The following is a 20,159-nucleotide window of genomic DNA, read 5'->3' on the forward strand; positions in this document are numbered from 1 at the left end:
AGGAGTGTGTGTTTTTCTTTGGGGTTGTGGGTAGTTGTTTTTGCACTGCGTTTAGTTAGCCTGCAAAACTGTTGCTGTCTTGTTTATTGTTTTTTCACCGTGGATGCTTTACTCTTTTTAAATTAAACTATGAGTATCCACATTCCCGCTGCGCCTTGGTCCATTCTTGAAGACAGCTGTTACAGTTACATCATGTTATTCTGTATGCCAGTCCTGCAGTCTATCTTATCCTTTGGCCAAATTTGAGGGCTTTTCTCTTGCTGGATTATAGCCTAGTATTTGTTTTCTTTAGTTTTAGAGGGTTATGGTAGCCAAGGTGGTGGGAAAGTAGGGATTATAGTACTATGAAACCTCACACAGTGTATTCCCAAACCATGCTGAAGTTGAAAGCTTATTTATGGATGAGCCTTTTAGATATGCACTGACAATCAATTTTGCTGTTGGAATGTTAACTCTATAACAATGTCTGTCTCTTTGTTTCTGTGTGTCTGTCTGTTTGTGTGTGTATGTCTGTCTGTGTATTGCCCAGGTGCCTTTGATGAATGGTCAGATGGGCGGTCCAGTGCGAGGCCAGATGATGTCGTGCCAGGCGCCCATGGCCCGCCACCCCTCCAGAGAGCAGCTCATCGACTACCTGATGCTTAAGGTCTCCCATGGCCAGCAGCCCCAGGGACCCCCTCCGCCACGGGCCACTCACGACACACTGCAGCAGGAGGTAGGATGGCGGGATGGATGAGAGACGGAAGAGTTACAGTAAAACAATGCTCCCCCATCCCTAGCCATGGAGAGTTATAGGGTGTCAGCCCACAACTAAAAACCTCATTCATCATCCAAACTAACATTAACACCCCCTAGAGTCTATTGACGCACTGGTCCGTCAATCTAAGTAACATAGTAAAAAAATCCCCATCAAATGCTGTCAGTATAAGCTAGAGATATATTTTTTTTTGCATTGGCTGCATCTCAATCCACCACATCCGCCTATGGCGGCCTTCTGCAGCTGTGTTTGTCAGACTATTATGACCACTCTATGGAAAGATGAGACTCACGAACACGATGGTGGTCCATTTTGCTCTACCACCACCACAAGAGTCACGGTGTTGTCTGAAGGTAACCGGTACCTGGTTAAAAATTCAATGGAAGTATGGAGGTACAGTAACTGTCTTTTTTGCCATTCATGAATGTGTAATCCAGTGCTTTTCCATGGGATTTGGTAGTGAAGGCCAAATTCAAAATTTTATTTTTAAAAAGAAAAAAAAATATATATATATATTATGCCTAAAGGGGTACTAAAATTGAGAATCAAATAGCTAAATGACCATCTTAAAACAATTCTATATGTCATCTTATAACCCCTCCCCCAACTTGATTGGGTCAAGCTCAGATAGGTGTTTTAGTGCTGGGCTTGAACTATACCATGTAGCGCTCGAGGAATAGGGTTGGTGACACTGACCACTAGGTTAAAGCATGCGTAACATGGTTTTGTTGTAACCTGAACTACTTGGGAAAAATGAAGAATCCTCCACAGTCTTATCCAATATTTTTCTCTGTGACTGTGATGTGTGTGACTTAGGGTTGCAAAGGGTTGGTCAATTTCCTGGACATTTTCCATGGGACGTTAAGCCCTGGGATTTGGGGAATTTTGCTTAAATTCATCAAAAAAGTTAGCTTATAACAGTGAACCTTTTTTGTGGGATACACATGAGGCAATTCAAGGTATTGTTTCATATTTTGGTTAAACTATCCCCAATTCAATGGAATTGAAACGTCTGCATGCACAGCGCATTCTTCCATCACATATACAGTGCACTCTTCCATCACATGTACAGCTGATTCTCAAGATCTTGCACACTAATGAGATGCTATTGAGCCCACACTACTACACTGTCTGAGCCAAAGACTACATGCTTTCTGGTAAGTTTTGATTGTAATAATCTCTACAGGAAAATGCCACGGGCACTATCTTATGTGTGAAGACATTTCACTGCAGCTAATGTAGAAGGAAATGCTGTGTACATTTGCAAATACCATGCCAAATCATATGCGAAGAATGCAACAAAGATGCAGAATCATCTGGCCAAGTGCATAAAGTTCCCTCAGCGCTCACAACAAGCAACCTCTGACAAAAGTCCCTCTACTTCTATTTGTGGTGAAAATTATGAATCAGACACCTTATCGATAGCAACAGCTCATTTTTTTGACTCAATGGAGGAACGTAGTCAGAGAAATGCTGATGAATGTCTTGCTCGAGCTGTGTATGCAACTGCTTCACCTCTGATACTCACAGGCAATGTGTATTGGAAGAGATTTCTGAATGTTCTACGCCCAGCATACACCCCTCCAACCAGACATGCTTTATCTACTCATTTGCTGGATGCAGAGTTCAACAGAGTTCAAGTGAAGGTCAAGCAAATCATAGAGAAAGCAGACTGTATTGCAATCATCTCTGATGGGTGGTCGAATGTTCGTCGGCAAGGAATAATTAACTACATCATCTCCACCCCTCAACCAGTATTCTACAAGAGCACAGACGCAAGGGACAACAGACACACCGGTCTCTACATTGCAGATGAGCTGAAGGCAGTCATCAATGACCCTGGACCACAGAAGGCATTTGCACTGGCGACAGACAATGCTGCAAACATGAAGGCTGCTTGGTCTAAAGTGGAAGAGTCCTACCCTCACATCACACCCATTGGCTGTGCTGCTCATGCATTGAATCTGCTCCTCATGGACATCATGGCACTGAAAACAATGGATACACTCTATAAGAGAGCCAAGGAAATGGTTAGGTATGTGAAGGGTCATCAAGTTATAGCAGCCATCTACTTCACCAAGCAAAGTGAGAAGAATAAGAGCACCACATTGAAGCTGCCTAGCAACACCCATTGGTGTGGTGTTGTCATCATGTTTGACAGTCTCCTGGAGGGGAAGGAGTCTCTCCAAGAAATGGCCATATCACAGTCTGTCGATATGGACAGCCCCATCAAGAGGATCCTCCTGGATGATGTATTTTGGGAGAGAGTGGTAAGCAGCCTGAAACTCCTGAAACCTATAGCAGTAGCAATTGCACGGATTGAGGGAGACGCCATCCTGTCTGATGTTCAGACTCTGCTTGCAGATGTAAGAGAAGAAATCCATACTGCCCTGTCCACTTCACTGTTGCTCCAAACTTTAGTTCTGAAATACATCAAAAGCGTGACGACTTCGTCCTGAAGCCCATATACGTTGCAGCGTGTATGGGCTTATACCCCAAGTATGCCCAAGTATACTTGGACCCCAAGGATGCTGGCAAGAGCATCCTGTCTGGTGTAGAGATTATCATCACTACCGTGTCTTGCCACCTTTGCCTGGATGAGGGCAAGTTTCTTGGCAGTCTGGCGAAGTACAGTTCCAAGCAAGGGCTTTGGGATGGAGATGCAATATGGCAGTCGTGCCAACATATCTCATCAGCCACCTGGTGGAAGGGACTTTGTGGATCTTTGTGAATTTTCCCCTGTTGCCTCCATCATCCTCCAAATCCCACCAACATCAGCCGCCTCAGAGCACAACTGGTCCTTGTTTGGGAACACACACACCAAAGCACGCAACAGGCTGACCAATACAAGGGTTGAAAAATTGGTGGCCATCTGGGCAAATTTGAGGCTTTTTGAGCCTGACAACGAGCCGTCCTCAACAAGGTTGGAAAGTGACAGTGAAGATGAGGCCTCAGTCTGATGTTCCAGAGGTGGACATTGAGGAGGTCCAGGGAGAAGACATGGAAGCCTTAGAGGAAGACAACCAATGCTTTAGTTTCTAGACTATCATTTTACAGATGTATGTTGAAAACGTTTTTGGGAGGTGCGATGGATTATCGGGGATCTTTCAATATTCCTTTTCTTTTGTTGTTCAGTGAAATCATCCCATATGAAGAGTCAACTCATTTAATTAAAGTTAAATTCGTAACAAAATTGTTGTTTTTTTTGTTGGAAGGATTTAATAATTTGCAATTATGTCTACTTATGATAAGGTTTATGTTTGTCTTCATATGATATGGTAAATATATCCAATGCAAAAAACATCTACATTTAAAGGGTATTAATATTCATTTGCATATATTTCCATTAATTACCATATATTCCCGTTAATTCCCACGGAAAGTTTCCACCTCTGAATATGTGCAACCCTAGTGTGACTCATATTCAAATGTACAGTTTACAGTAAAGTCCCCTGTCAGGTGAGTAATATGTCTGTGTGTCTATTTCAGATCCGTGTGAAAGTGGAGAAGAACCCTGAGCTAGGGTTCAGTATATCAGGAGGAGTGGGAGGACGGGGAAACCCCTTTCGTCCGGAAGATAATGTATTTACGCTCATCAGCCCACTTTTTCCCATAACAATGTAGTGTTGTCTATTTTTGCAGCCTAGTGCATGTGAAATTGATTGTAAACAGTTTCACAGGTTTAACATAGCATTTTTATTCAAATATGATCCATGAGTGTTATATTATAATTGTTAGCTGTGCTAGCAATTTAGCTTGTTGATGCATTTTTACTGTTTTTGGAACAGTATCAATCAATGAAATGGTGTAATGGGTGTTGTTGACCAAATGGGTGTGGTGCTCTCTCTCTCCTCTCTCAGGGCATCTTTGTGACGAGGGTCCAGCCTGAGGGAACTGTCTCAAAGATCCTCCAGCCTGGAGACAAGATCCTCCAGGTAAATCCAATACCATTACCTCTATATCCTATCTAGCATAAATCTGTACAGTATAGGTTCTTTGCTGAACAGATGTTTACCTACTATGAACCCACTACAAACATCTGTAGTGCAGAGGCTGTGATCTAGCGGTAATGCCCTCTGTGACTCCGACTCTATGCACGGGTGTGCAACCCCAACGGTGTCTAGGGTTCAATCTCCATCTCCACCTTTCTACTTTGTTTCTCCCACTTGTCTTCCCCTCTGATTTCAGTACAGTCTCAAGAAAGTGTTAAAATAGCAATAATAATAATAAACATTGAATAAAACATCAAAGCCAAAGTTGCTATCTTGGTGTTTAGCTAAATATCCACAAATCTCAAATTAAATCAATGAAATGTATTTATAACTCCTTTTCCACCCAGGCGAACGGATACAGCTTTGTGAACATTGACCACGGGAACGCCGTAGCCCTGCTGAAGACGTTTCCCACCACTGTGGATATGATCATTGTCCGAGAGGTGACAGCGTAGAGCGAGACAGACAGGACTGTGACCTCCGATCCAGACGAAACCACACGAGAACTGAATGTCCACTTCCTTCTTATTTTTAAACACAGAGGAGCCTGGCAAAACTGCTTTATGGTGAAGAGAACCTTTAAGAGCTTTTGGGATAACGGGGGCCGAACCACTGCATCAAGTGGACTTGGGGGGATAGCCCATCACTGTGGGATAGCCCGGTTATTTTTTACTCAGAGGACACAGCAGAGAAGGCGTGTGCTCCAATGACACAGAGATTTTGTAAAGACTGCTTTCTGTAAAGACTTGTTTTTCAAAGAAAATAATTCACCCTCATCATTGCAGTTTCTAGTTGCTGTAGTTGAGCATTAACTGTAGTTGACCACTAGAGGACAGGGCTACCTCTCTTTCTCTCTTTATCGCTCTCTGCTTACATCTGATTTGCCTTTATTTTTAAGTCATGTTATTATTATTTTTAAGAAGATGCTGAAACCACTTGTTTGACCTAGCCGAGATGTGATATGGGGGACAATGTTATGTGCTTTCTTGTGGAGACAAATGTAGTACTGGATTGCGCTTTCGGGGAAAGTTTATTTTCTAAAATGTCCCCCTGCCTACTTACAACTGTGACAGTTTTTGGAACGAGTTCCATACATGGTGGATATTTCAGAAGGACAATGTATTTGCCTCTGCCTCCATAGAACCTGTGAGCCACACTGCATACATCCAGTATCTGTACTGTCCTCATTTTAGCGTGGGAGCAGTTTCAGTAGCCTCCATGGCACCACTGGCTTGAAATATCCCTCACTCACCTCCTGAACAAATCCTCCGTCACTGAATCAACCGCCCCGAGTGCCGACTACTTGGATGCTGTAAAACGCTCTTTGTATGTGAAATGGAATTGGGACTGGGATATGGAACAGATCATGAGAGAGGAATGCCTTTGCTTGGCCTTAGTTAGCCTAACCAGAATGTGATGTGAGACTGGGTCAGAAGGCGGAGTGGTAAACGTAGGTAAGCTAAACATGTGCGGAGACCATGGCCAGGGATGTATTCATTACGCTGATTTTGTTGCAAAACATTTGTTAAACGGAAGCAAACTCAACGAAACAGGGAGGGGCCTAGCTGAAAGTGTCCAATATAAACTGTTGTTTTAGTTGCAAAAAGTTCAGTTTTGCAACTGTTTGGACGAATGATTACACCCCATGTGTTGGAGCTGCTGCTGGGAGTGACACCCTATTCCCCATAGAGCACGCTACATACTAGTGGTGAACTGTATACAAAGGATATATGGTGTCATTTCAGATGCAGCCAGTGTCAGACTCTGAGCAAGTATTGGCCTGGTCTCTGTGCCCCTTTCACTCATGTTGGTAAGACTCTAAAGGGCTTCTCCCTGAAGGCAGCCATTGGTGACTAGAAAACACTCTCACATGCTTTCAGATTGAAAAGGGGTTTCTGTCTGTACATTTCTTTTTAAGTGGCGGAAAACAACCACATTTTGCCTTTGTGTGTAAAATAACATATTTTTCGACATCATGCATCATCTCTTTTTGTGTTGAGATAGTGTTTCATATATGGACTCTTTGCTCTACGCTGGATCAAATGAACTAGGGGGGAGCTGTCAAGTGCCATAGACCTTGAACTGTTAGAACAAGGGGAGGGAAGGAGTGACGACCCTGACCCTCAAGCAATATTCATGTACTTCGTTTCACAACAAACTAAACACTCTCCTCTTGAGTACACGCCGCGTGACTTGTCATAATGGTTTAATAGCAATAGGATTTGTTTTCATTCAGAAAGACATCCGATTGCATTTTTAATAACCTGTAATAAAATATTATTACACAGGATTTATATTGTGAATCTTTTTTTTAAATAAAAACATATCTTTAGCAAAGAAACAAACATTTTAGTCTGCATTGTATAATAGTGAATGGTCTTGTGGCACTCTGCCCTTACAAATGAGTTGCTAGTTTTCCCAAGCTTGACTGCTCCGAAAACAGTTCAAACCAGATTGTTACGTCTATCTGTTGTGTAAACATGATTCACTTTTACACCAGTGTAAAATGAAGTCAATCAGAGCTGCAAAGGCAAAAAACAGTCATTTGTAATGTTTAATTGAATTGTGTCAAATTATATGTCCACTCGGTGTGATCAAAAGTTTATAGATGTATGTGTTGTTTGCATGAAATCACCCTATGAATTGTCTAATTTGTGATTTAATCCATAAAAAAATTACGTATTTCCTACAGAAACTAAAATGGTCCAATTCAAAGATATCTACAAGTTATGGCCCCAGGGAAATTAGTTTACAAATTGATTGTAATGCAAACACTGAATTGTGACTGAGCATATATAAAGTTATGACGTTGTCATTTATGTCATCCCAATACCTAACAAATTTGACTAAGTCGCTTTGGATAAAAGTGTCTGCTAAATGGCATATATTGAATATTACAAATTTAAAATGGTATGTAATCTACTGTACCTGTATGTATTCAATTACTTCATGCATACAGCTAAAGATTATGCTCATGGTACTGTCAACTTGTGACTCGAATGTAAAACTGTGTCAATGATGTTTGCTCCCCTCTTTTCCATTTTGAATTCCAACTGAACATTGCGCCCAACTGAAACTGTATAGTTTTTTAATCAACTGCAGCCCCAGTGGCACGCTCATAATAACTGCAGATATTTTTGTCATTGGTCAATGTTCACCTCAAGTGGTAACATTTTAAGACTTCTCCTGCATTTCCCCCTCTCAAGATTAGTTTAAGAAACATTGTAATAGTTTTTTGTGCTGTTTTGTTGTGGGCACTGTTCTTTTACTTTTTGATCTGGGAATAAGAACAATCTAATGATTGTCAAGGTCATTTTTTTTATATTCATGGAAAAAGAAGGAAAATAACTGTCCAATAGACTGTAGACAATCTGGGACTAAAACCTCGGGGCTCACCTGTTTTCCATATCCAACAACAACTGGTCTCTTCATGTTCACACCTTGTTTTTATTTATTTAGCACATTTTCCTGGGACTTTTTAGACATTACTAATCAAAATGTAAATACTTTTAAAAAGTTAAGAAATGAATTAATCATGGCATTAGTCACTCTGAGTTTGTAAAACTAGCAATAAGTTGCAATGCAGACACAACCCTTTTAATGTAAAGCTCTTTCAAAGGTTTCTCTGGAAACAGCTGCATTAAGATGATTGATATGCATTTATTCAACATTCCAGATTTTGTATATAATTATACTGTTTCTGAGGTAACCTGTGGAAAACAAGAAATAAACTAATGCTCTTTAAAATGTTTTCTTCATTGAATGACACTCAACATGATTTTCCAAAGGTTTGGAATAAATCAACACCCCATGCCAGAGCATGTGTGGATATTAACGTGGATATTAACATTAATATGTTGAACACAGGAAACTGCTGAGGGGAGGACGGCTCATAATAATGGTGGGAATGGGGTGAATGGAATGATATTAAACACATGGAAAGGGTGTTTGATGTGTTTAAAACCATTCCATTTATTCCGTTCCAGCCATTACTATAAGCCTATCCTCCCCAAATAAGGTGTCACTGGCCGTCTGTGATGTTGAAGATACAGTTGCAAGAAATACATATTAATGCAGCTATGTATTAGGATTTGGAAAATAAAATGAACATAAGGAGAGCCCTTGAACTACGTAACAGCTGTGATGCTCCCACGCCACCAAATTTAATGGACTTAGCGTATAGTAATCTTTACCTGTGTTATGTTACACCTTGGCTATATTCTAAAAATGTCCACTGTAGACAAGTGTTCAGTTTCCATGTATTGGTTCACCAAGTCCGGTCTGTATACGGGGGGATTGAGGAGCCCAGATTAGACTACATTAGTTCTGAAGAGGTGTCATTTCAAAATGTAGAGCTCTAACTCTGTTGGTGTTGCTGTTCTGTCTGTTTGGGGCATGGGCTCAGGGAGAGAGTATTTATTTGTATTGTATTTATTATGGATTCCCATTAGCTACTCTACTCTTCCTGAGGTCCGGCAAAATTAAGGCAGTTATACAATACATTCATAACAGATTTCACAACACACTAAGTGTGTGCCCTCAGGGCCCTACTCCACTACCACATATCGACAACACAAAATCCATGTTATATGTGTTTATGCATGTGTCTGTGCTGCTTCACAGTCCCCACTGTTCCATAAGGTGTATTTTTATCTGTTTTTAAAATCTGATTATCTTGCTTGCATCAGTTACCTGTAGTCATGGCTTTATGTAGTACTGTGCGCCTCCCATAGTCTGTTCTGGACTTGGGGACTGTGAAGAGACCTGTCTTGTGAGGTATGTATGGGTGTCTGAGCTGTGTGCTAGTCGTTTAAATAGACAGCTCAGTGCTTTCAACATGTCAATGCCTCTCCCAAATACAAGTAGTAATGAAGGTGTGGAGAGAAAAGGGATTGAAATTGAGCTCAGGAGCCCAACGACTAAAACTACAGAGACGACCCACGCACAGGCAACCGACCATACCACCACCGTCTTTGAGATCTGGGATGGGGTGAGAGCGCCGAGAAACATGGTGGTGGAACAGAGAGTTGAGCTGAGGAACATGGAGCAGGTTGAAGGGCTAAGGAGAGAGAAATAAATGTGTGAATACCACATAGTGGTATTATTTTTCACGTCATTATTTTAACTAACTACAATACTCCCTCTGTGGCCTGGTTCCTCTCAAGGTTTCTTCCTATCTACAGAGTTTTGTCAACTTTAGTCAATAAAATTATCAACAGATCTAATGTTTGATTTGTTCCTCGTGATTCTAGAACAAGCGGCAGAACTGTATGCAGTGCAGGCCAGAATGACAGCCGGTGACAGTGTTGATGCAGGCATTGAAGGGCCTACAGAACAAAAATCTAAACGCAACATGATAAGTGTTGCTCCCATGTTTCATGAGCTGAAATAAATGATCCCAGAAATGTTCCATACGCACAAAGGTTAATTTATCTCAAATTCTGTGCACAAATTTGGTTACATCCCTGTTAGTGAGTATTTCTCTTTTGCTAAAATAATCTATCCACCTGACTGGTGTGGCATATTGTCACGAATCCCACCGAAGGTGGCTCCCCTGCCTGCTCGGGCGGCGCTCGGCGGTCCTCGTCGCCGGCCTACCAGCTGATCCCTTTTTCCTTTTCTGTTGGTATGTCTTATTGTTTGCACCTGTTCCTTATTTGTGTGTGTTGATTTGTGGTTATTTAAGCCTGTTTAGCCCGCCCAGGTTTGTGCGGGATTATTTTATCGTCAGTGTGCTTGTTTCATGTGCTGGCGATCTGCTTGGATTATTTTCTTTCCGGACTGTGTGCCCGTTGTGTATGGGTTGGTAATTTTGTTCACACCCCTGTTGTGTTGGCGTCGACTGTGTCGTACCAGAGAAAATAAATCTCATTTTTCCTTACCTCTGCTCTCTGCGCCTGACTCCTACCACCACTCCTAGCATTCGTGACGCATATCAAGAAGCTAATTAAACAGCAACCACAGACCATGTGTATGGCGTCGTGTGGGCAACCTGTTTGCATTTTATCGATTGCAATTGGAATGCACAATAATACCGTGCCGAAATCCTGAGGCCCATTGTGAGGCCCATTTCTTTATGGTATATGTGACCAACAGATGCATATCGCAATCACACTGCACACTGCCCTAACCCATCTGGACAAGAGGAATACCTATGTAAGAATGCTCTTCATTGACTACAGCTCAGCATTTAACACCATAGTACCCTCCAAACTCGTCATTAAGCTCGAGACCCTGGGTCTCGACCCCGCCCTGTGCAACTGGGTCCTGGACTTTCTGACAGGCCGTCCCCAGGTGGTGAGGGTAGGAAACAACATCTCCACCCCGCTGATCCTCAACACTGGGGCCCCACAAGGGTGCGTTCTCAGCCCTCTCCTGTACTCGCTGTTCACCCATGACTGCGTGGCCATGCACGCCTCCAACTCAATCATCAAGTTTGCAGACAACACTACAGTGGTAAGCTTGATTACCAACAACGACGAGATGGCCTACAGGGAGGAGGTGAGGGCCCTCGGAGTGTGGTGTCAGGAAAATAACCTCACACTCAACGTCAACAAAACAAAGGAGATGATTGTGGGCTTCAGGAAACAGCAAAGGGAGCACCCCCCTATCCACATCGACGGGACAGTAGTGGAGAAGGTGGAAAGTTCTTCGGCGTAAACATCACAGACAAACTGAAATGGTCCACCCACACAGACAGCGTGGTGGAGAAGGCGCAACAGCTCCGCCCACAACCGTAAGGCTCTCCAGAGGGTAGTGCGGTCTGCACAACGCATCACCGGGGGCAACTACCTGCCCTCCAGGACACCTACACCACCCAATGTCACAGGAAGGCCAAAAAGATTATCAAGGACAACAACCACCCGATCCACTGCCTGTTCACCCCGCTATCATCCAGAAGGCGAGGTCAGTTCAGGTGCATCAAAGCTGGGACCGAGAGACTGAAAAACAGCTTCTATCTCAAGGCCATCAGACTGTTTGGAAAGGCGTACCGCTAGCGCCCGGCCTCGACAACATCCGGTAAAATTGCAGAGCACGACATTCAAAAATACAAAATTCTTAATATTAAACATTCATGAAAATACAAATGTTATATATTGGTTAAAAGCTTAACTTCTTGTTCATCTAGCCGCTTTGTCAGATTTCAAAAAGGCTTTACGGCAAAAGCATACCATGCGATTATCCGAGGACAGCGCCCCGCGTACAAAAGCATTAAAAACATTTTCCAACCAAGCAGATGCATCACGCAAGTCAGAAATAGCGATAAAATAAATTACTTACCTTTGAAGATCTTCCTCTGTTTGCAATCCAAAGGGTCCCAGCTACATCACAAATGGTCATTTTGTTTGATAAAGTCCTTCTTTATGTCCCAAAAAAGTTTGTTTAGTTGGTGCGCTTCATTCAATAATCCACCTGTTTCCCCTTGTTTTAAATGCATACAAAATGAATCCCAAAAGTTACCAATAAACTTGGTCCAAGCAAGTCAAACCAATCCTCAGGTACCCAATATGTAAATAAACGATCAAATTTAAGACGGAGAATAGTATATTCATTACCGAAGATAAATAACCAAGTGCGCCCTCGCCAGAGCACACCAAACATTTTCCAACCAAGCAGATGCATCACGAAAGTCAGAAATAACGATAAAATAAATAATTTACCTTTGAAGATCTTCCTCTGTTTGCAATCCAAAGGGTCCCAGCTACATCACAAATGGTCGTTTTGTTCGATAAAGTCCTTCTTTATATTCCAAAAAAGTCTGTTTAGTTGGCGCGTTTGACTCAGTAATCCACCGGTTTCCCTCATTCAAAATGCATACAAATGAATCCCGTAAGTTACCAATAAACTTCTTCCAAACAAGTCAAACAACATTCCTAATCAATCCTCAGGTACCCTAATATGTAAATAAATGATAAAATTTAAGACGGAGAATAGTATATTCATTACAGGAGATAAATAACGAAGTGCGCGCCCTCACCAGAACGCGCTACAAACAGTACAGCCAAAATGGGAGCCACTTAAAAAAACTACAAATTCTAGCTCATTTTTCAAAAAACATGCCTTAAACTCTTTCTAGAGACTGTTGGCATCTAGTGGCAGCCCTAGGAACTGCAATCTGGGAGGTATTCCTTTTATATTCCCATTGCCAGCCATTGTAATCAGTGGTGAGCTGAAGAAAAAAAAAGATCTGGATGGATTGTTCTCGGGTTTTTGCCTGCCATAGCAGTTCTGTTATACTCACAGACATTATTTTATTTGGAAACTTTAGAGTGTTTTATATCCAATAACCCCAATTATATGCAATTATATGTATATCCTAAACTGCCTGAGTAACAGGCAGTTTACTTTGGGCACCTCATTCATCCAAACTTCCGAATACTGCCCCCTATCACGAAGAAGTTAAACAGCCATCACTAACATTGAGTGGCTGGTGCCAACATACTGACTCAAATCTCTAGCCACTTTAATATTTAATAATTGGATGTAATAAATGTATCACTAGTCACTTTAAACAATGCCACTTTATATAATGATTACATACCCTACATTACTCATCTCATATGTATATACTGTACTCTATACCATCTACTGCATCTTGCCTATGCCGCACGGCCATCGCTCATCCATATATTTATATGTACATATTCTTATTCATCCCTTTACACTTATTCATCCCTTTACTTATTCATCCCTTTACACTTGCAATATAAGGTAATTGTTGTGAAATTGTTAGATTACTTGATATATATTACTGCACTGTCAGAACTAGAAGCACAAGCATTTCGCTACACTCGCATTAACATCTGCTAACCATGTGTATGTGACCTATAAAATTTGATTTGATATCCGTTTTCCCAGTTATGTGAAATCCATAGATTTCTAATGAATTTATTTAAATTGACTGATTTCTTCATATGAACTGTAACTCAATCAATTCTTTGAAATTGTTGCATGTTGTGTTTATAGTTTTGATCATTGATACAGTATGAACACCATCGTTAAATGTTTTTTGTTTGTTTGCTTAATTCCAGTTCAAGCACAGAACTGTCAGCCATGTGGGCCATAATGACAGCCAGTGAGAGCCAGATGGAGGAACTGAAGAGAGAGAATGCAAGTAAATGTGTGGATGTGAATTCATTTCAGAGATAATTTTGTTCACTGATATGAACATCATTGTCTAAATTAATGTTTTGTTGCCATAAATCCGCCCTAATGTGTGAAAAATGTATTTAATTAATACTTAAACAATTGTTTATCATTTGGTATCAGATCCGATCAAGAGTTCCAAAAATGTTCTCTCTGTAATTGCCGCCATAAGGGCCAGAGTGACAGCCAGTGAGAAGAGATGAAAGAGCTGCAGAGAGAGAATGCGGGTAAGATACTTTTTATACTGTGACAAGATGCTTTTTGTTCCCCAACTAATTCTACCCACAACAATTGACCCTTGTAAACAGAAAAATATTTTGACTAGTTGTGCATATGTCATTAGAAGTTGTTAGCAACACCTCTGTAGACAGACATTCAGAGCCTTGTCATATATTATTTACCTAATCTATTATTGTCATCCAATAGTTATATTATCATTATCTGTTACCAAGTAAATTAATGTCTGATTTTTTCTATTTGTCATTATACTGTAGTAGTGTGTAGGATCATTTAATTAATTTACCTCTCAAAATGTAGCATAAGTAACTCTTTAAACAATCCCTTGGGCTCTATACCTCAACAGTATTGAAGGTATTGAATGGTGTGATGGTAACACTGGTTGGAATCTCAGGTCCACCGTGACAGACATGGATCACATTACAGTAACACAGTATATTATGTGCTTGATTCTACAGTACAGAAGTAGTTATTGAAAATAAACATGTTGATCTGTTGTGTTCACAGACCAACCAGGTCGTCGCAGTTGTAAATGAGAACTTGTTCTCAACTGGCCTACCTGGTAAAATAAAGGTGAAATAAAAATAAAATAAAGACCAAAGGTGGCATTCTCTGCCAGTTTGAGAACTTAATCAGCGTATGTAGGACGCCTAAGTGGTGCAACCACGCTGATCCTCACCAAAGTCTACACAAACATCAACCATGAGTACAGCCCAGTTACAGGTACTACTTACTTACACACTTTTCAAAATCGAATGAGATTTCTTGGGGTAGTGCTCATTATTTCTTATATTCATATACAGTTGAAGTCGGAAGTTTACATACACTTAGGTTGGAGTCATTAAAACTCGTTTTTCAACCACTCCACAATTTCTTGTTAACAAACTATAGTTTTGGCAAGTTGGTTAGGACATCTACTTTGTCCATGATACAAGTAATTTTTCCAACAATTGTTTACAGACAGGTTATTTCACTCATAATTCACTGTATCACAATTCCAGTGGGTCAGAAGTTTACATACACTAAGTTGACTGTGCCTTTAAACAGCTTGGAAAATTCCAGAAAATAATGTCATGGCTTTAGAAGCTTCTGATATATGATGTCAATTAGCCTGAGTCAATTGGAGGTGTACCTGTGGATGTATTTCAAGGCCTACCTTCAAACCCAGTGCCTCTTTGCTTGACATCATGGGAAAATCAAAAGAAATCAGCCAAGACCTCAGAAAAAAATTGTAGGCCTCCACAAGTCTGGTTCATCCTTGGGAGCAAATTCCAAACGCCTGAAGGTACCATGTTCATCTGTAAAAACAATAGTACGCAAGTATAAACACCATGGGACCACGCAGCCGTCATACCGCTCAGGAAGGAGATGCGTTTTGTCTCCTAGAGATGAACGTACTTTGGTGTGAAAAGTGCAAATCAATCCCAGAACAACAGCAAAGGACCTTGTGAAGATACTGGAGAAATCAGGTACAAAAGTATTTATATCCACAGTAAAACGAGTCCTATATCGACATAACCTGAAACGCTGCTCAGCAAGGAAGAAGCCACTGCTCCAAAACAGCCATAAAAAAAGCCAGGCTACGGTTTGCAACTGCACATGGGGACAAAAGATTGTACTTTTTGGAGAAATGTCCTCTGGTCTGATGAAACAAAAATAGAACTGTTTGGCCATAATGACCATTGTTATGTTTGGAGGAAAAAGGCGGACGCTTGCAAGATGAAGAACACCATCCCAACTGTGAAGCACGGGGTGGCAGCATCATGTTGTGGGGGTGCTTTGCTGCAGGAGGGACTGGTGCACTTCACAAAATAGATGGCATCATGAGGTAGGAAAATGATGTGGATATATTGAAGCAACATCTCAAGACATCAGTCCGGAAGTTAAAGCTTGGTCCCAAATGGGTCTTCCAAATGCACAATGACCCCAAGCATACTTCCAAAGTTGTGGCAAAATGGCTTAAGGACAACAAAGGCAAGGTATTGGAGTGGCCATCACAAAGCCTTGACCTCAATCCTATAGAAAATGGGTGGGCAGAACTGAAAAAGTGTGTGTGAGCAAGGAGGCCTACAAACCTGACTCAGTTACACCAGCTCTGTCAGGAGGAAGGGGCCAAAATTCACCCAATTTATTGTGGGAAGCTTGTGGAAGGCTACCCGAAACGTTTGACCCAAGTTAAACAATTTAAAGGCAATGCTACCAAATACTAATTGAGTGTATGTAATCTTCTGACCCACTGGGAATGTGATGAAAGAAATAAAAGCTGAAATAAATCATTATCTCTACTATTATTCTGACGTTTCACATTCTTAAAATAAAGTGGTAATCCTAACTGACCTAAAACTGACTTTTTACCAGGATTAAATGTCAGGAATTGTGAAAAACTGAGTTTAAATGTATTTGGCTAAGGTTTATGTAAACTTCCGACTTCAACTGTATACATACACGGACACACTACCGTTCAAAAGTTTGGGGTCACTTAGAAACGTCCTTGTTTTTGAAAGAAAAGCAAATTTTTTGTCCATTAAAATAACATCAAATTGTTCAGAAATACAGTGTTAATGTTGTAAATGACTATTATAGCTGGAAACGGCTGATTTTTAATGGAATATCTACATAGGGGGGCGGCAGGTAGCCTAGTGGTTAGAGCGTTGGACTTGAAAACCGAAAGGTTGCAAGATCGAATCCCCAAGCTGACAAGGTAAAAATCTGTCATTCTGCCCCTGAACAAGGCAGTCAACCCACTGTTCCTAGGCCGTCATTGAAAATAAGAATTTGTTCTTAACTGACTTGCTTAGTTAAATAAAGGTAAAATAAATTTAAACAATAGGCGTACAGAGGCCCATTATCAGCAACCATCACTCCTGTGGCATGTTGTGTTAGCTAATCCAACATTATCATTTTAAAAGGCTAATTGATCATTAGAAAAACCACCTTGGCTATATTCTAAAAATGTCCACTGTAGACAAGTGTTCAGTTCTCATGTACTGTATTGGTTCACCAAGTCCTGTCTATATAAGAAGGGGGATTGAGGAGCCCAGATTAGACTACATTAGTTCTGAAGAGGTGTCATTTCAAAATGTAGAGCTCTAACTCTGTTGGTGTTGCTGTTCTGTCTGTTTGGGGCATGGGCTCAGGGAGAGAGAGGGGATTGAAATTGATATCAGGAATCCAAGCACTGAAGCTGTAGAGACGACCCACGCACAGGCAGCCAACCAGACTGCCACCAACTCTGAGATCAGGGCCCATAAGTGCTGAGAATAGAGACATTTTACTCCTGCTTTCATGGGTAAAAGAAAAACACTATTCATGAAGCCTCTTTAGTCATAAGATTCACACCTAGTCAACAGTTATTTAGGACGCTTCATGGGCTGCCCTAACCAGTTAAAAGTTCCCAGCAGGTGTCTTGTTAATAGAAAAATGCAACGAGTCAGTGGTTCCTGTGTCACATGCAATTGATTTTGAGTTGTTAAAAGACAGTTTTGATAATCTAGGCCTACATGTAACAGTATCGCTTTCGCTTTGACAATGATTTCACATTTTCACGAGGCCTAATTCACAAGATATGCCTAAATATGCCATTGTGTCCTCCTCCCAGAGTGCTAAGAGCCTTGGCGTGACCCTGGACAACACCCTGTCGTTCTCCACTAACATCAAGGCGGTGACCCGATCCTGTAGGTTCATGCTCTACAACATTCGCAGAGTACGACCCTGCCTCACACAGGAAGCGGCGCAGGTCTTAATCCAGGCACTTGTCATCTCCCGTCTGGATTACTTCAACTCACTGTTGGCGGGGCTCCCTGCCTGTGCCATTAAACCCCTACAACTCATCCAGAACGCCGCAGCCCGTCTGGTGTTCAACCTTCCCAAGTTCTCTCACGTCACCCCGCTCCTCCGCAGACTCCACTGGCTTCCAGTTGAAGCTCGCATCTGCTACAAGACCATGGTGCTTGCCTACGGAGCTGTGAGGGGAACGGCACCTCCGTACCTTCAGGCTCTGATCAGTCCCTACACCCAAAGAAGGGCACTGTGTTCATCCACCTCTGGCCTGCTCGCCTCACTACCTCTGCGGAAGCACAGTTCCCGCTCAGCCCAGTCAAAACTGTTCGCTGCTCTGGCACCCCAATGGTGGAACAAGCTCCCTCACGACGCCAGGACAGCGGAGTCAATCACCACCTTCCGGAGACACCTGAAACCCCACCTCTTTAAGGAATACCTGGGATAGGATTAAGTAATCCTTCTAACCCTCCCCCCCAAAAAAGATATAGATGTACTATTGTAAAGTGGTTGTTCCACTGGGCATCATAAGGTGAATGCACCAATTTGTAAGTCGCTCTGGATAAGAGCGTCTGCTAAATGACGTAAATGTAAATGTAAATACTTATAACCACTAGGCTAATAAATAAACACATTTTTTCTTTTGATTATTCAAATATTTAAAATATATATATTTTTTAATTATATTTTCCTTCTTTACTTTTTTCCCCTAACCCTACCAAGCCTCCCCTAATTGGAGTAAACTAATTAAATATATTTTCGTTCTTGACAGTGTCATAAAGTGCATTTTCTTAGTGCGAGTAAAGTGATAGATGGTCATAATGCTTCATTAAAATTACTTAAAATATGATTTAAAAAAAACGTGACAACAACAGACGTTCAAATAAAAGGAAACTTCTTGGCAGAGAAAAAACGACCTACTTGGCTTCCACCCGGCCGGCCGGACCTACCTGCCTGGCCGGCTGGCCGGACCTACCTACCTAGCAGGGCGGACCTATCTACCTGACCTACCCAACTGGCCGGTCCCATCTGGCCGGCAGGGCCTACCTGGCTGTCCGGACCTACTTGATTAACTGGACCTACCTACCTGACCTACCTACCTAGCAGGGCGGACCTATCTACCTGACCTACCCAACTGGCCGCTCCCATCTGGCCGGCGGGACCTACCTGGCTGGCCGGACCTACTTGATTAACTGGACCTACCTACCTATCTACCTATCGGGCTGGACCTACCTGCCTGGCGTCCTACCTACCTGGCTGACCGGACCTACTTGATTAACTGGACCTACCTACCTGACCTACCTAACTAGCAGGGCAGACCTATCTACCTGACCTACCCAACTGGCCTGTCCCATCTGGCCGGCGGGACCTACCTGGCTGGCCGGACCTACTTGATTAACTGGACCTACCTACCTATCTACCTATCGGGCTGGACCTACCTGCCTGGCGTCCTACCTACCTGGCTGACCGGACCTACTTGATTAACTGGACCTACCTACCTGACCTATCTACCTAGCAGGCTGGACCTACCTGCCTGGCCTGTCGTCCTACCTACCTGGCCAGCTGGCCCACCAACCTACCTGGCCTGCCAGACCTAACTGACCTATGTCCCTTTTGGCCAGACCTACTTACCTGGTTTACGGCTGGTTGGGTAGGTATGGTAGATAGGTCCGCAAGGCTAGGTAGGTTGCCAGAAAGCTATGTCCGGCCCTGCCAGATAGCTAGGTCCGGCCAGCCGGCCAGAAAGTTAGGTCTGGCCAGTCGGCAAGACAGCTAGGTCCATCCAGCCGGCTGGTCAGTCAGACCGGGCAGCATGGTCAGAAAACCCAAACCCATGGCAGCAGATCCACAAAGTCTGCCATGAGAGGTGACTGTATAGTTCCCATACGTAGGAAAAACACTTTTAGTCAAACTGCAACAGAAAAACTATAGTAAACCCAGCTACACACTGTGTAATACCCCAGTGTAATATAGCTGAATAGTTACTGTAAACTAGGTTAGTTACCGTCTGTATTGTAAAGTAGTGCAACATAACTATAGTAAACCCAGCTACACACTGTGTAATACCCCAGTGTAATATAGCTGAATAGTTACTGTAAACTAGGTTAGTTACTGTCTGTATTGTAAAGTAGTGCAACATAACTATAGTAAACCCAGCTACACACTGAAACCCTCAGTGTAATAGAGCTGAGATGTGGGTTTCCAAGAGAAACTAGGATAGTTACTGTCTTAACTGTAAGTACAACAGA

General features: G+C 42.2%; 1 protein-coding gene across 3 annotated transcripts in view; it reads left to right on the plus strand.

Moving 5' to 3' along the window:
* erbin (erbb2 interacting protein) overlaps window positions 1–8,496 on the plus strand; it is a 150,029-nt gene extending 141,533 nt beyond the window's left edge. For all 3 annotated transcript variants that reach the window (XM_045691888.1, XM_045691890.1, XM_014137072.2), the window contains 4 exons: window positions 530–715; window positions 4,247–4,339; window positions 4,618–4,692; window positions 5,097–8,496. In XM_045691888.1, coding sequence (XP_045547844.1) covers window positions 530–715; window positions 4,247–4,339; window positions 4,618–4,692; window positions 5,097–5,204 — 462 coding nt within the window. In that variant the 3' untranslated portion in view covers window positions 5,205–8,496. The remainder of the gene's footprint in view (window positions 1–529; window positions 716–4,246; window positions 4,340–4,617; window positions 4,693–5,096) is intronic.
* The last annotated feature ends 11,663 nt before the right edge of the window (window positions 8,497–20,159 follow it).

The sequence above is a fragment of the Salmo salar genome, chromosome ssa01, assembly GCF_905237065.1.
Source record: "Salmo salar chromosome ssa01, Ssal_v3.1, whole genome shotgun sequence".
Classification (NCBI taxonomy): domain Eukaryota; kingdom Metazoa; phylum Chordata; class Actinopteri; order Salmoniformes; family Salmonidae; genus Salmo; species Salmo salar.